The sequence below is a fragment of the Halteromyces radiatus genome (assembly GCF_025201355.1).
Source record: "Halteromyces radiatus strain CBS 162.75 chromosome Unknown BX664scaffold_7, whole genome shotgun sequence".
NCBI lineage: Eukaryota > Fungi > Mucoromycota > Mucoromycetes > Mucorales > Cunninghamellaceae > Halteromyces > Halteromyces radiatus.
Window position 1 is genome coordinate 644,925 of NW_026251693.1, and position 15,680 is coordinate 660,604.

General features: G+C 33.1%; 6 protein-coding genes across 6 annotated transcripts; 4 read left to right on the forward strand and 2 right to left on the reverse strand.

The window, feature by feature from the left end:
• Nucleotides 1–304: 304 nt before the first annotated feature.
• BX664DRAFT_339430 (uncharacterized protein) lies at nt 305–944 on the forward strand. Its single transcript, XM_051546628.1, has one exon. The coding sequence runs from the start codon at nt 380–382 to the stop codon at nt 788–790; it is 411 nt and encodes a 136-aa protein (XP_051397586.1). The 5' UTR covers nt 305–379; the 3' UTR covers nt 791–944.
• A 1,554-nt stretch (nt 945–2,498) lies between these two features.
• On the forward strand, nt 2,499–4,383 carry BX664DRAFT_268106 (glycosyl hydrolase; the record flags this gene model as incomplete). The annotated part of the gene is made up of 2 exons (XM_051540976.1): nt 2,499–2,679; nt 2,846–4,383. 2 exons carry the CDS (start codon nt 2,499–2,501, stop codon nt 4,381–4,383), a joined length of 1,719 nt encoding a protein of 572 aa, XP_051397587.1.
• Nucleotides 4,384–4,501: 118 nt separating this feature from the next.
• BX664DRAFT_301448 (armadillo-type protein) lies at nt 4,502–9,774 on the reverse strand. Its single transcript, XM_051542386.1, has 24 exons — nt 9,644–9,774; nt 9,372–9,569; nt 8,897–9,283; nt 8,465–8,828; nt 8,211–8,359; nt 8,074–8,138; nt 7,915–7,998; nt 7,709–7,855; nt 7,597–7,642; nt 7,465–7,531; nt 7,267–7,400; nt 7,005–7,199; nt 6,835–6,922; nt 6,543–6,730; nt 6,291–6,452; nt 6,160–6,222; nt 5,955–6,103; nt 5,756–5,879; nt 5,555–5,689; nt 5,446–5,488; nt 5,165–5,379; nt 4,951–5,094; nt 4,791–4,868; nt 4,502–4,674 (listed from the first exon to the last, which is right to left on the reverse strand). The coding sequence occupies exons 1-24, from the start codon at nt 9,737–9,739 to the stop codon at nt 4,618–4,620; spliced, it is 3,378 nt and encodes a 1,125-aa protein (XP_051397588.1). The 5' UTR covers nt 9,740–9,774; the 3' UTR covers nt 4,502–4,617.
• Nucleotides 9,775–10,533: 759 nt separating this feature from the next.
• Nucleotides 10,534–12,367, reverse strand: BX664DRAFT_339436 (TAFII55 protein conserved region-domain-containing protein). Its single transcript, XM_051546629.1, has 7 exons — nt 11,979–12,367; nt 11,770–11,900; nt 11,542–11,694; nt 11,369–11,441; nt 11,062–11,316; nt 10,901–10,989; nt 10,534–10,795 (listed from the first exon to the last, which is right to left on the reverse strand). The coding sequence occupies exons 1-7, from the start codon at nt 12,283–12,285 to the stop codon at nt 10,715–10,717; spliced, it is 1,089 nt and encodes a 362-aa protein (XP_051397589.1). The 5' UTR covers nt 12,286–12,367; the 3' UTR covers nt 10,534–10,714.
• A 22-nt stretch (nt 12,368–12,389) lies between these two features.
• Nucleotides 12,390–14,016, forward strand: BX664DRAFT_339439 (centromere protein Cenp-K). The gene is made up of 7 exons (XM_051546630.1): nt 12,390–12,661; nt 12,768–12,839; nt 12,930–12,993; nt 13,074–13,314; nt 13,386–13,488; nt 13,555–13,617; nt 13,689–14,016. Exons 1-7 carry the CDS (start codon nt 12,479–12,481, stop codon nt 13,851–13,853), a joined length of 891 nt encoding a protein of 296 aa, XP_051397590.1. The 5' UTR covers nt 12,390–12,478; the 3' UTR covers nt 13,854–14,016.
• On the forward strand, nt 13,948–15,076 carry BX664DRAFT_339440 (NADH ubiquinone oxidoreductase subunit NDUFA12-domain-containing protein). Its single transcript, XM_051546631.1, has 5 exons — nt 13,948–14,020; nt 14,125–14,138; nt 14,357–14,549; nt 14,673–14,739; nt 14,814–15,076. The coding sequence occupies exons 3-5, from the start codon at nt 14,393–14,395 to the stop codon at nt 14,989–14,991; spliced, it is 402 nt and encodes a 133-aa protein (XP_051397591.1). The 5' UTR covers nt 13,948–14,020; nt 14,125–14,138; nt 14,357–14,392; the 3' UTR covers nt 14,992–15,076.
• Nucleotides 15,077–15,680: the final 604 nt, after the last annotated feature.

The following is a 15,680-nucleotide window of genomic DNA, read 5'->3' on the forward strand; positions in this document are numbered from 1 at the left end:
TCATCAACAACATGATTGGTTATTAGATCCTTTTTATGATTTGAATGCTTTTGATTGCAATCCTCTTGTCATTTCTACTCCTCCACCACAACAACAAATCAATCATCCATCTGTTGTACCTCCAATGGATCATCATCAGCAAGTATCACCACAACCTACAATTCAACCTTGTATGTATCCGGAAACTTTGTCTACCAGTTTGGTTGATCCTATTGGTCAATTAGCTTCACCTCCTCTTTCCACTCATCTTCAAATGGCAGGTCCTTCTGAAATCAATCTTTATTATCAACAACAACAACAACATGATGAAGAGCCGGTCTCCTCAATCAATAACAAAAAGAGATCCAATAAAAAGAAACCAGTTCCTTATGCTGATCAGATGCGAAGTTTAGATTTCGGTCATAACACAACAACAACAAAGATGATCACTCCAGAACAATCATCTCAAACAACAACGAAAAAACGTGCCCCTTCCGCTTATCGATGTGATTTTCCTGGATGCGAAAAAACATTTACACGACCTTACAATTTGAAATCACATCGACGTACTCATACCAATGAAAAGCCATTTGATTGTCCTCATTGTCCAAAGACATTTGCTCGTCAACATGATCGTAATCGACATGCCAAATTACATTTAGGTGTTAAACCCTTTGTATGTTTGTTTTGTCTCAAGTCTTTTGCTCGACAAGATGCTCTTAGTCGTCATCAAAGATGGTCCGAAGATGGTGTCATTGTTGGCTGTTCTTCTTTGAAACGCAAAAATAGAAAAACTTGTGTGAAATCATGATTTTTTTTTTTTAGTATATATATGTTCTTTACTTTGATAGTATAGTTTCTTCCCTTCTTCTTCTTTTTTTTTTTTAAAAAAAAATTATGTTTGTATATAGCTCTTTTTCTTATGCTTACTTCTCCATTCTTTTCTTCATTTATCTATTTCTTTTTTTTTATATGTCTTGTTATAGTTATTTATCATCCACTTCCATTTTTTTTTTTTTTTTTACTATATACACTATTATTCATGCTGCCTTCCTATAGATTTTAATAAACATCATATTTTTTTATTTATTTTATTTCTACAATACCTTTTTATTATTAATGTATTATGTGTTAGTAAAATGATAGTGATAAATCATCATCATCATCATCATCATCATCATTCATCATGACATATCACTACAATTCAACCAGGATCATCAAGTTGCATCCTAATATCTCTCATTCATACTGATGCAAAATACTTTATGTCGTTGGCTGTAAAAATATCTCCCCTATTTGTTCATCCTGCATTCAAGCGGGAGAGCAATCTTTTTTTTTTTATTTCTTGCTCAAAAATCATCATCATCATATCAAGTTTGGATTGAAGATAGATGAGATCGTTTTCTTCCATTTATCTTAATAACGATGTCTATCTTATCTTCCCATTTATAGAGTAAATTAAAAAATGAAATGTCACTATCGTCATCCCTCATCCAATAATGATCATCATCCAATAAAACGACTACCATTGGATTCTTCTCAAAAAAGTAGTCAAATATCATCTAATATCATTTTATGGCTTACCATGCCACCTAATAGTGTAAATAAATACCAAAGGATTTCATCGATTTTTCCAAAAAATGCCTGATGATCCCTCGACAATATTTTTTTACAGCCAAAATTTAGCTGAGGAGTTTGAAAATTTTGGCTGTAAAATCCAAAAATCCATCCCATTTTTTTTTCTTTCTTCACTTTTCCATTGGCTGCACTGCTGAAATAATTCTTTTCCAACTATATTCTTCTTTAATAAAGTCGTCTTTTTTATCTTCCCCAATGATCATCTTTATTCTTGTCGTTATAAAATACCGCCAATCATGGTATCATCATCACCATAGAAATCATTTCATGTCCTACCCTGTTCGCGTGTATTATAAGCATCACTATGCGTTGATCTTTAGTTCTTATTTTCCAAAGTTTGATTTGTATGAGTATGTGGTATAATATTATGGTAATAAGGAAGCATCATCCATCGTTTCAACCATCTGATGTATCGTATAGTATATTATGGGAATATTCTGAAAGGATTAGAACATAAAAAAAAAAAATTACTTGGGTGAGAAAAAACTGGAAAAAAAAAAGGTAAAAGTTCTTTTTTTTTTTTTTTTTTTTTTTTTTTACCATAATTCCATACAAGTCAGTTATCGGCGATGTCAAAGGGGGCAACCTGTACCATAAAAGGCGATTCGGAGAAACCTGGGTATCACGTCCTTACCCCACGATTCAACGATGAAAATTCATCTAACGTCTTTAATATTCCATCTTTTCCCTGAGAAAACTAACAAACTTAAAAAAGTGTTATTTTGATGTCCCGTCGAATATGAAACAAATATAAAAAGGATGAAACCTCAATTTTTGTTTAAAAAGATAAAAAAAAAATGGGTTTAGTTCAGTGGCATAGTTTAGGTTGGATAGCATGGATGATGATGCCTAAATTTATACAAGCAGATCCATTTCAAAGCATGAATGCTTCCTTTGGCAAGATTGAAACAGGTTATGGTCCTGATGATCAAGCCTTTATGAAGTATCGTACTCAATACCATTTCATTGCCCCTGTCAACTGGATGAATGATCCTTCTGCTCCTTATTTTGATGGCCAACATTATCATTTGTATTATCAACATAATCCTTATGATCAAATCTGTAAGTGATCCCATATTCATACTCAGATTTCCTTTTCTTATCTTTCTTTTTTTCTTTTCTTTTTTTTCCTTTTTTCTTTTTCCTTTTTTTTTTTTTTTTTTTTTTTCTTCTTCTTCTTATTACCATGTATTCTTCTTCTTTTTTTTTTTTTTTGTGACATGACAAGGGGGGAATATGACCTGGGGTCATGCTATCAGTACCGATTTACTCAAGTGGGAAGATAGACCATTTGCCCTTTATCCTGATGGACCTGATGATAAATTGGGAGCGTTTGATGGCACTGTACTTTTCGAGCAAGGATATCAAGGTCTTCCAACATTGATCTATACAGCCGTGTCAGCTGGTGGCGATACTTATATTCCTGGACAAGAAAAGCAAGTATTAGCAGTGACAAAGGATAACGGTGATTCTTGGACACGTATTCAACCTGTGATATCCAGCCCTCCTCGTCAATTACCTGTCAATGGATTCCGTGATCCTTATCTTTTCCGTTCGTCTGAATTTGACCAACTTCTCCAACTGAACAACAAAAAGAATGATTCTATTTATATGACTGTTTCTTCTGGGGTGGATAACAAGGGAGGTCGCTTATGGTTATATCATTCTAACAATTGGATTGACTGGGAATTCCGTGGTCCTTTCTTATCTCATCCTGCTTATCATGTGGCAAACTCTGATTTTTATGGCAACGATGGTAACAACTGGGAAGTCGCAAGTTATTTTACATTGAAGGATCCTCTTGGACAAGATGATTGGCACGTGGCAACTTGGGGAAGTCAGAAGGGACGACAAGGCATCAATTTTGATCATTGGGCTCTCTGGACGGCAGGACAGCATCTCTCAATATCACAACCTGACAATGACGAAGTGGCAGCAACTACACCTCGTATTGAAGAAACTATGAGTGGTGTTTATGATTGGGGAATCCTCTATGCTCAGATGATGTTCCGTGATACTAAAAAGGATGGTCGAGCATTGGTGGTTGGTTGGGTACAAGATGACATTATTGAACCTGCAAAGAATCCAGCACGTTGGAACGGAGTGATGGGTGTGATCCGTGAAGTCTATATTCAAAAAATCGACGGTGTGTCTCCTCAAGATCCTCTTTTACAACAAGGCTATTCAAGTTACGTATATGACAATACAACCAAGACAGTGCGTACCTTGGCTTCTCGACCTTTCTCAGAAATGGATTCTCTCCGTGGTCAGAAATGGACATTGGATCAAAATCATCACCATGACCTTTCCAATTTTACTATTCCTGTCAAGTCAAAACATGTGGAAATCGACGCTACCTTCAACATACCTCTTGGTATCAAGACTCCTTTGGACATTGTCATCCGTCAATCTCAACAGGAAGAAACAATCATCAGCTACATCCCCGATATTGGACATATTTGTATCAACAGGACATTATCGACACTTCAGCCTAACATATATCGCACATCACCTGAATCACATGCTTTCCCACTTTTCCAACTTGAACATAACAAACATGGTGTGGTATTGGAACCTTTACATTTACGGATATTGGTTGACAACTCTCTGGTAGAAGTCTTTGCAAATGAACGCACCACTATCTCCACTCGTATCTATCCTACACGTGATGATTCTACTGGCATGTCCATTCGATTACCTTCCAATATTACTGTCTCCAAACTGGATGTTTACTCTATTGATTTCAAGGCCTGGGACCGTCCATGATACTGGTAATATTATCATCTTGGTGATTCATCTTAGTATAGTCTTTGATAATAATAATAATAATAATAATAAAAAGGAATATTCAAATAGTAAATGTTTGGACGGAAAAACAAAGTTGTAGATTTGAAAATGACAGTATTTTTTTTATTTCAAAGGAGAAAGGATAAATAACGAAAAAAATGTATGTATATATGACAATGAGAATAATAACGCTATTTCAGAGTCTACAGATCATCATATCATTCTGTGTCGTTTGCTTGTAGTTTGTTTGGCGCTATCTAGTCGAGATCGCTTTTATCATCACGGATAAAAAAAAAAAAAAAAAAGAAAACGTCAAAGCATGAGCACATCAATAAAATATTCCATATTGAACTTTGAAATCATTCCATTTATATCTATATATATACCTTCTCCAATGCCTTTTGTGGTTGTTCATTGTTGATTCTAGTTGTCAATGCGTCAGACAGATAATTGCGTTCGATCGCCTAGATTCAAAAAAAAAAAAGAGTCGTACAATGCATTCAATTGATCATGTCTATCATTCATATCAACCTTTCAGTTTCTTACCGCTTTTTGAATGGGTCCAGGTGGTAATAATCGGTATAACTTGGATTGTAGGGCAGTTTTTTGGACAGGTCCTATTTGCCAACCAGATCGTTTTGATTTTCGTTCAAACAAGCGACAGGCCAAGTCACAAAGAATATTAGAATTCTACATCAAAAAAAAAAAAAAAGGTGTCATCATTCAGTTCGTCTTTTTTATACAATGAATGGGGTCTCACCTCGCCTTCATCTTCTGCCAGAGTATCAACGGATATCTTGATTTTTTGTACACAGTTATATAGATAAGAGATGTTTTCTGAAGTAACAATGCAACTGATATAAAAGTCGATGTATTGAGAAAAGGTGTAAAGTTCTTCATCCGATTGGCCAAAGTCAGGATGATGCGCCAGTAAATGGATCAGCCGGATAATCGTTAGTTCTGTGGTTGATTTCACTATGAAAATATTGAATAAATATATCTTGTTCGCTTTTTTTTTTTCTAGTTAATGTTCTTGCTTACTTGGTTCCACACGAGAGGCTCTACCACGAATAAAGTGTGCCACCTAAAATATGTTGGAAGAAATAATCATAGTTAATATAGAGATAATATATGCTTGATACTAGCTTACCTTTTTCAGAAAAGATTCTTCAGGTTCATGTGCACATAAAAACAATAATGTATAATACCGAGAATGAAGTTGAGATTTGATCAGTCCGAGCATCAAAGATTCACCAAATTGTGATCGAACAAAGAAGCATGAATCCTAAGAATTATCACGGACCATAAATCAAAAAATCATACATCAATCACATTTCTATAAGTTTCTTACTTGTAATAATAGTGCAAGTCGTTCAAAATGAGTCATAGTAACTAATTGTTGATAAGGAGGATATTCCGCTAATTGAACGATCGTTTCTGCCGCCAACAGTCTAAGATGTGAAGATTCTGCAGCACTATAAAGAAGAAAGAATAGTAATTAACAAATATGAATATCAAAAATAATCGTTCTCTAACTATTGTTATGTTACCTTGTTCTATTTGTCACAGCGACATCACAAGTTGTTTCAATAAAGTTCCATAGTATAGTAAATAGATTTGTCACAATATCATCGTCCACTTGTTCCTTAAGATTGCCCATGCCAATAAGGTAATTTGATAGAATAGGAACACCAGCTAACTATAGTGCATAAAAAAAATGATCAGAAAGCAGTAATAGGATGATTATTAAATTACCTTTTGTTTTGAGATATCCTTCAAATCATCATACTCTTCCCATTCGTAATTATTGTCAGGATTCTAATAAAAAAAAAATATTCAATAAAAAATCAATGGTACCAAAGGAATCATTGTCATCAGTAATTTACCTGAACCAATAGCGTTTGTGCCAAGCACTTTTGCGTAATAAAATCAAATAAAATATCCAAATGTGGCTGTACCAGTAAAGGAGTGTATAAGGCAAAAACTGACAAACTTGTTAATGTGGTAACGAGATTGGGATTTTCCAAGCTAGTGTAGCTAATCAAGTCCTAAATAAATACATCAACAACGAGTTTCTAATGATCAGGATATTTTCAATCTTTTTTTTTTGTCACACGTATCATTTTTTTTTTCAATACCTCGACGAGCTCAGCACATATGGTGGACGTATCATTCGAATTACAAAGGATCATAGTAGCATGTTTGGCTTGAAGCATATTTCCATTATTGGCGTAGGAGGACAATCGCTCGAGTGTTTGATTAGAAAGTATCAGTTCCGAGGGAATTTCTTTAGCAATGGAGGCCATGACTTCTAAACTTTCATCCGCTATTTCAATGCAAGCATAAGAATATAAGGGTGAATCAAATGTAAATCATTCAGTTGAATAACCGTTTTTTTTCCATTGATGTTCGTTCATTCTCCATTATTACCTATTGGGCCACCATTGTCATTCATAATATGTCGAACTAGATCATCAACATAAGGTAAACACATCCTTGGGAACACCTCACCGATTTTCTATCCAATAAAAAAAAGAAATGAGGATCCTAAGATATATATTACTTTTTTCTTTTCATTCATTTTGATAGATTGATAATACCTTGACTAGATCTTGGGCAGCATTGCTTCGATCTTGAATAACAGATTGCCGCTTTCCACGTGTAGACCGTAAAGCACTATATAAAAAGGGTACATTTGATTTGTTCAAAGCCAAAAGATGTGTACGATTCAATATCCACTTGCAAGGCTCTAGAGCTCCATGAGCCTGTTGTTCTAGTTTTTCCAATAAGGAATTCTATAATAAAAGTAACAAGAAATCAGTTTGGGTGGTCTTTTATTCACTGGTCCTTTTCTTTTCTTACTTGAGCTTTCAATATATCCTTGTATTCTTTTCCTACGTCGATAGATGTCCGTAAGGCACGTATGATGTTATTATCATCAATTTCATGAAGCTGTCGTAAGCAACTAGTCACACGTGCATGATCTTCAAATTGATCTATATGTAATGGAAGAAGGTTTCATAAATGGTATTGGTTGAATGATCCTGTTGTATTTATTACCTGCAATCAGCTTCATCAAATGGTCCATCTTTCCTTGTTCATATTCACTTATCATAGATTCCATTCCCTAAAGAGGTATACCAGAAAAATAATAAGCATTTATTTTCAACCCTTTCAAATACATGCACTTACATCGTTTTCGCAATATTCGACAAATTTCTTCATCATTTCAATGTTTCTATTCAAATAAATAGGGACATTAGAAACAAACATCGTTCGACAATTTGCACTTATTCAGGATTACCTTTTCCCATAATTGATGAATGCATGGAAGGCACTCTTTGATTTTTCATCAAAAGACATGTAAACAGTGATCAATCGTTCCGTCCTTGCAGTATCATCCAGATTTTCAGGGAAGATGTATCGTTGAACCGTATCATCCAAAGCCACACTATCAAACTTCACATCAGTACAAAAAGGTTTATCTTATTTGGTATATATAAAACTTACATAATTCGAAGATTGTCTACAAAGATACAGTTGAATAATGCGCCTGGAATCCATGCGAACTTTTTGGAGATATGTTGTTCATTCCTATTATCATTATTACAACAAAAAAAAAAAAAAACAAAATCAGCTCTATATATTTGTTCCAGCATATCAACTTACATTTGAGGATATATCTCATTGTAGATTTTTCCTATAGCATTCATTGCTGCTTTTTGAATAATATTCTATAGAAAGAAAGTCAAGATGATTTCATTGAGATATAAATATGAGAGTGCCAAATGGTTGGTTACTTTTACCTTTTTGTCTTTGCTACGCATGGCCAACGTTTCCAATAATGAATCTGTCACATAGTTTATAATAATGTCGATTTCCATTTTCCCCATTGATTTGCAGGCAGCCAAGCGTACTTTTTCTTCCATATCTTGAAGTAAATTCATCAAGCATTCTAAAATAATATATAAAAGTAATGAGATTGTGAGTACATACCTTCTAGCATCCTAGATTTGTTTCTCGCGCTTTTATGTTTTTTTTTTTTTTTTTTTTTTTTTACCATTCATTTCTTTGGCAACAAGGTCAGGATGATGTTGAAAAATTAAACAGGCTGTCTCCACCCATTGACATCGAATAGATACAGATTTGTCCCGAGATCGACCTAACCAAGCTTTCCAAACACTAGGATACTGATGAAACATGATTGATGATTTGTTGCTAAACATATTACCAATGGTTTTTGTTGCTAGTTCTCGTACATTGAGTTCATCTAGTATCATTTCTTCTTCCAGTTGAGGAATCACATTCAAAAGTAAAGAAGGCGCCACAAAATATATTTTTTGAATCCAATCATGTACACGTTCCAATCCTTCCATGCTGTCGTCCCCACTATGCCCAACTTCTATCAATGTATCCGTAAAGTACTATACAAAAAAAAAAAAAAGGAAACAAAGAGTGAATACTTTTAAAAATAATGGAGATTTGATCTTACTTGACACACACGTCTTTGTAAAGCATCTGAAGAGGTACGACATAAATCCACAGCCATAATATGTTTGGCATTCGTATTGTCACCAGAAGCCAGTTGTTCCAAAATCAGTTCAACCACTTCTGACGAAAGAGTGAAGTCTTCAGTGATCAGTTGACTCAAAATATCTGTCATATATACTTGTACGTTTTGAGGTAGTCGTTTCTCCACTGAGTTGAAGAATTTCATAAAGAGGTCGACTGTCATCAGTTCTGTTTCATCCAAATCGGCCATAACAAGAATACTTTTCACCGTTGATAAGCTTTCCAACAAATAGAATTGGTATCTAAAATTGTTTTCGTTGTTTTTATCGAGATCACCTAGTTGAGATAGGAATGCCTTGAAAATTGTCTATTGACAAAAAAAAAAAAACAAGAATATAAAACCATATCAATCGAACCAATCATATATTTATATCTATATATTCTCTTTTACTTACTGTAAGTTCTTTGTTGTTGTAAGGAGCATCGGGAGCAAATAGACGCAAGATATCGGCAATACAACAAGCAGCTATGGCAGACACGGTAGTACTATTATGCTGTAAAATCTTTTTCTGAATGAGATCTTTGGCAACAGAGTTTAATGAAGATAGATCTACTTGTTGTTGTTCAAAACCTTGAAGTTCTTTATGTAGTTTCTATAAAACCATACAAAAAGGAAAAAACGAAAAGAGTAAGTACCTATATCGTGTATTGAAGGAAATAACAATACCAAAAGTCGGCTAGTTAACACATCCACTTTAATAGTTCTTGCACTAATAAGTGGTTCATCAAACTTTAAAGACGGTACATCAACTTCCATGGACATGCTAAACTACAAGTTGACGGTTTTCTATAAGCAGTAAAAAAAAAAAAAAAAAAAAAAAGGGAAAGGAAAAAAAAAAGAAAAGGGAAAAGAGAATAGTTAAGCGCGTCGCGCAGGGCAAAAAAGAAATCGGACCTTCAAAGCCTCACCAGAGCTGTCAGGGCGTGTTTAAACCTATTTGGAAACCAACATTATCTTCATTTAGGAGTAAATCAGGATATAAAAACGAAATAAGCAAACAATAATAATACCATATTTATTGATTGAATATGGAAGAATGAGATGATGCTTGTCTTGAACCTTTCATTGAAGATCTTTCCTTCTTTCCCAGGTATGGTTAACAAAGGGGAGGGGAACGTTTCAATATCCGATGATTTACAGTTTCATTGGTAGTGTGACGACTATCTATCGGTGGTCCAATGAATGAAAAGTACAAGGGATGAGTCATCCCACAATAATTTTGAAGTTTGAAAAAGTATAAATATTGGCCACAAAACCGACGAAAATGATTTTTTTCCTCATTCTTGTGCTCGGGCATAACCACGCAAGTGAGGTTTCTACTGATGCTGGTTTATTGCTGGTTGAAAACTACAACCAATACCCGTCTGTTCATCTTCATGGTGAATGGCAATTTTTAGCGGTCCTTAGTGGCCTGTCTTCTTAAATAAAATGAAAATAAAAAAATAAAAAAAGAGCATCTTTTTATCATATTGAAGGTAATCATACTGAAGGTGTGATACAAAGCAGCTGAGTATCAATCTTTACACATAAAACAGTTGTCCTACTTGTAAAATATTTATCATATAAATAAAGATGTAATGGAAATGTTTGTTTTATTTCAAGTAATAATTATAAAAAAGGGAGACTTTTTTTTTTATTTCAAAAATGCAGGAAAGAAAACTATATATAAAGTAGAGATGGAATGAAAGGGAATATGATATGAAAAGGGATAGGAAGAGAAAAGGGATTCATTTTTGTCTATTTTCTCATTTCAGCCAAATGAGCTTGCTTGAGTGTCAGTTCTTTCTTCAAACTTTCAATACTTGTTTCAAATCGTTTCTATAGAAATAATGTTGCCGCCGCAGTAAAAAAAAAAAAAAAAAAAAAAAAAAAGGTAATCAGTTGGATGATCAATCATTTTTTCTTTTATTTTCTTTCACTTACCTTGAGCATAGCATTTGGTGCAGTTTCAACATCCTTCTTTTTTCTTTCAATGGCTTGTTCAATTTCATCAATTTCTTGTTGTTTTTGTTCTATATAGAAGAAAAAAGTAAGTATATATCATGAGGTATTAATATAGAATAATAAAGTACAAAAATACTTACCAATTTCACCTGTTTGACCTGTTTCTTCATCTTCACTATCTTCTTCTTCATCTTCATCTTCTTCCTCTTCTTCCTCCTCCTCCTCTTCTTCTTCATCATTTTCATCATCAGAGGCATCATCATCGATTTCATCCAATCCTTCCACAATAGCTGCCATCATATCCGCATCACTATCTGATCCTTCGTTACCACTACCGATATCTTGAGTTCCTGCGTCCGATTCCATTTCCATTTCTTCACGACTATCGAATACCTCTAAAATATAAAAGTTGAGCATTATTTCCAATCTACAATATTTCATTATTACCATATGTGACATCTTCAGCTGTTGCATCCACTTCTAATAATCGTTCCACTTCTCGTTCCACTTCTTCGATGGCCTATATATATATATATATATATATATATAAAGATATATGAGCGAATTCTATATATTTTTTTTTATTGATTGATTGATTTGTTGGTATTTTTCCTATTTACCCGTTTTGACAATTTCTTTCGGAATCGACGTTTTCGAACATATTTCAAAGGAGGAGTAAGACCATGAGGATACATATAAGGATCAGTATGATGTCGACCATTCATTTGTTGTGTCATAGGTGTATCCAAGGTAGCACCATCCACAACCAGCATCTATATGAAAAATCAAAAAAAAAAATCATTAGTTCATGACAATAGTCTTCTTTTTTTTTTAAGTCTTTTCTCTACCTGTGAAATATCTGCAATCTTGTAAAACTGTTTCTTGTCCAATGTCTTTTGTGATTCTATAATGGTGGGTAAATCGACCAATGTTGTTTCATGTTTTCGTCCTTCAAAATAAAAGTATCCTCGTCGACTATCTATAAAATAAAAATAAGTTCAATTGATATATTCTTCTTTCTCACTCAAGAATCATAAACTAAACTTTTTTTTTTTACCTTTAAAGTTTAACTTGATACCTTCAGGTATTTCCCGTTTCCGTACATATTCATGAAGTTTATCGCACATTTCACCTTCAGGTAACCGCAAGATCAAGTGTTCTTCGATAGCAGGTTCCGGTTCTTCTTCATCTTCTGAACCAAAACCTGAGATAGTAGACGATCCTTCCTTTGCTGTAAGTTTGATTTTAATTTGTTTGTCTTTTGTTTGACTAGTCGCTCTGGGTACTTTATTACGTTTGATCTTGACTTTTACTTTAGGTGTTTTAGGAGCTTCTTCTTTCACTGCTATCATGTCGTCTTCCATGGTGCGTTGTGTGTTTCGTATATACTGATGTGTGATTGAAAATGGTATAATTGATCTTTTTTTTTTAATAAATGTAGGAAAGAAAAACAATACAATGCTGTTTGCGGCTTTTGAATTTCTTTTTAATAATTTTTCTTTTTGATTCCAAACAACCATTTTTTTCTTTCTTTTAAAATAATATACCTATTGAAAGATGAATTTGGAAGAACATCTTGAAAACTTGGTACTAAAAGCGGCAAAAGACTTTGACCAGATTGCAGGAAAGGAGCCTACAGTTACTGACGACAATAACGCATCATTACCTAATACTCTACTTGATAAAGTATTGACTGAACAAAAGGAAGAACGCGATCGACTATGGAAAGAACTTCACGAAGTAAAAAAAAAAAAAAAAAAAAAAAGAAAAGAACAAAAGGAAATGATATAATAGTATTATTATAAACTAAAGTATAAAATTTACTCCCAATTTTGTATACTTATAGTTAGAAGAACAAGAAAACGATGCGAATGAAGGTTATACGTTTGATGAAGAAGAATTACCTCAAGATAGAAAAGTAAAGGAAAAAAAAAAACAAAGCAATATTCAGATGATAGTCTAAAGGTTTAAATATTGACATGATTTATTTTATTTATATAAATAATAGCAACTGGCGATATATATGTATGAAGAACAAGAATTACTTAGGGAACTTGCAAAGCAGGAACAACGTAAGAACTATATAGACATTCTATGTTATTATTATTATTATATAGACTCAATCCCATATAATATATATATATATATATAGATGTCAACATGGTGAACTTTGAAAGCGGGAAGGTGATACCAGAGTTACGATTTCGACAAAGACTGATGACATCTATCAAAGAAATGAAGCAATTACTTACATTTTTACGCGAACAAGTGACAGAAGCTAAAGCCTTATATCAACAAGAAGATCGAGGTTTGGAGGAAAGTCAACAACTTCAAGACGCATTGACAGCAAAACTTACTGAAATAGAAACCTTTGGGGCCCCCACTCTTTCAATGTAAGTGAACTATAAAATAGAATATATTTTTTTGTTTTAAAAACTCATTATTTTATTAATATTATTACTAGGAATGTAAGAGAAAAGGTGATGAAAGCCAGAACTCAATATCAAGCAACTATGGAAAACCTAGTAGATTTCTTGGATGAATATTATCCTCCTCATCTTATCGATGTAAGTGATCACACATAAGAAAAGAAGAATTTGAAATCAATATTATTTACATTCACTATTATATAGTCTGCTCATCTTACTGAAGATAATAACCCTCAAAATTTGTGTGAATTGAAATTTATATTGGAAGTAAGTATAATGCATATTTATGGAAATAGTGATTTATGATTGTTTACACTACCTTTTTTTTTTTTTTTTAGGATTTGATGAATCGTGCAGTACTTAGTCCATCCAATCCATACATTGAATTAGAAGATGGTACATATTGGTCTCCATATATCGAAACTTTGGTGAAAGGTGGCATTGCAGAACGTGATCCATCTAACTTTAGACGATTACGACTAGTGGATTTCCGAATTTACTGAACATATGTTAGTTTGTAGAAGCTACAGCAGTAGTAGTAGTAGTTTTATTGTATATTATCCTTTACTATTTTTTTTTTCGTTCATCATAAACTTTATCTGTATATATATTATCTATTGTCTTTTTGCATTCCTGTGGTTTGATTTTGGTGATCTCCGATCTTTCGTTGGTAAGAAAAAAAAAAAGGGTTTGTGACGTGTGTGCGGCGGCGGAAACCAGGTGAAATTCAATTCAATTCAATATACTTCTTTTTTTTTGTTTTTGTTTTGTAAGTACACAACAATAAGGTAAAGAAGAAAAAGGATAAAAGGGTAGACCAAATGAAAATGATATGGATAAGGAAAAAAAGGAAAGGGGGAATGGATGAACTTTAGATTATGTTATTTTTTATTTTATTTTATATATCAATGGACTCAGGGAAATATCCTGAACCAAAATACCTACACTTAGAATTATGATACTAATATTTTTTTTTCCTCTTCTTCTTCTTCTTCAACCAACATAGTTTCCTTATCGATTTGTTTATATCTTACATTGCAACATGTCGACACTTGGACGTACATTGAAAAACTTAGCCAAAGTTGGACCTTCCAGCTATATTCGACAAATGGATACTATTGGTGATACTAAATGGGGTCGTCTCGTTGGCGTAGATGTGAATGGCAACAAATACTTTGAAAACAACGATGAAATCTCTGGTACGAATACAAATAAAAGAAAAAAAAAGAAGTGGAGTAGATCATTTGCTTTTGAATATCTATTGATGAAAACAAGTTGGTTTCTGACACTTTTTTCTTTAATTTTTTTTATACTTTTTATAGGACGTGAACGTTGGGTGGAATATGCCAGTATTGTTCAACCTGATAGTGGAGATATTACTCCTGAATGGTAAGATGAACAATGTGAAAAAAAAAATAGATCATGTTGATACTAATTAATAAAAAAAAATATGATAATGATAGGCACGGCTGGCTTGGAAAGTTTGTACAAGAACCTCCTACTGAACAAAACTTTTTGCCCAAAAAATGGTGGGGTGAACCTACTCCTAACTTCTCTGGTACTCCCAAGGCATTCAAGACATACAATACCACTAGACCCAAGGTCAACGCATGGGAACCTATTGTGAAGGCTAGAGTTTGAATGAATGAATACAGTGTAGTTTTTTTTTTTTGTGATGAAATGTTATTATTATTTTCACTAATAAAGAATATAAAATAGAAATATATATTATGTTGATGTTGATTTGTTTGATTAGGTTGAAATCTATAATAGGTGAGTACGTCCGATGAAATGGAATGTCAGTAGTACATAAGAGTTGTCGGAGAGTATGATTTTAGCTAGATTAGTGATGATCAGTGCAAAGTAATATAATAAAAAAAAATCATTTTGAGGGGAAGATATTTGAGAAAAAAAAAATACATCATCAATATATTAAATAAAAAAGATGGACAATATGATTATTTTTAGTAATATTAGTATATATTTTTTATTTTGAATGATGATGGGCTGTGTTGCCATAGTAAACGGGTCATGAAATAAAATAAGACATTTCCCTTTTTTGCGCACGGTCAGTGTAACATATCAATCCGAAAAAGGTAGAGTTAAAGTGAAAAATTTGGCGGTAAGAAAAACAAAATGGATTACAGTCGAATGTCGTGCAACCATCTCAATTGAAATCTTTTCCCTTGTGAATTGAAATGTTTCTTCCTTTTCTCCTTTTCTTATTTTCATTTTTATTTTTATTTTTTTTTATTTTTTTTTATTTTTATTTGGATTTTCCTTTCAATAGTTTATCATTTTTTTTTTGTACATATTAACTATTACATAGA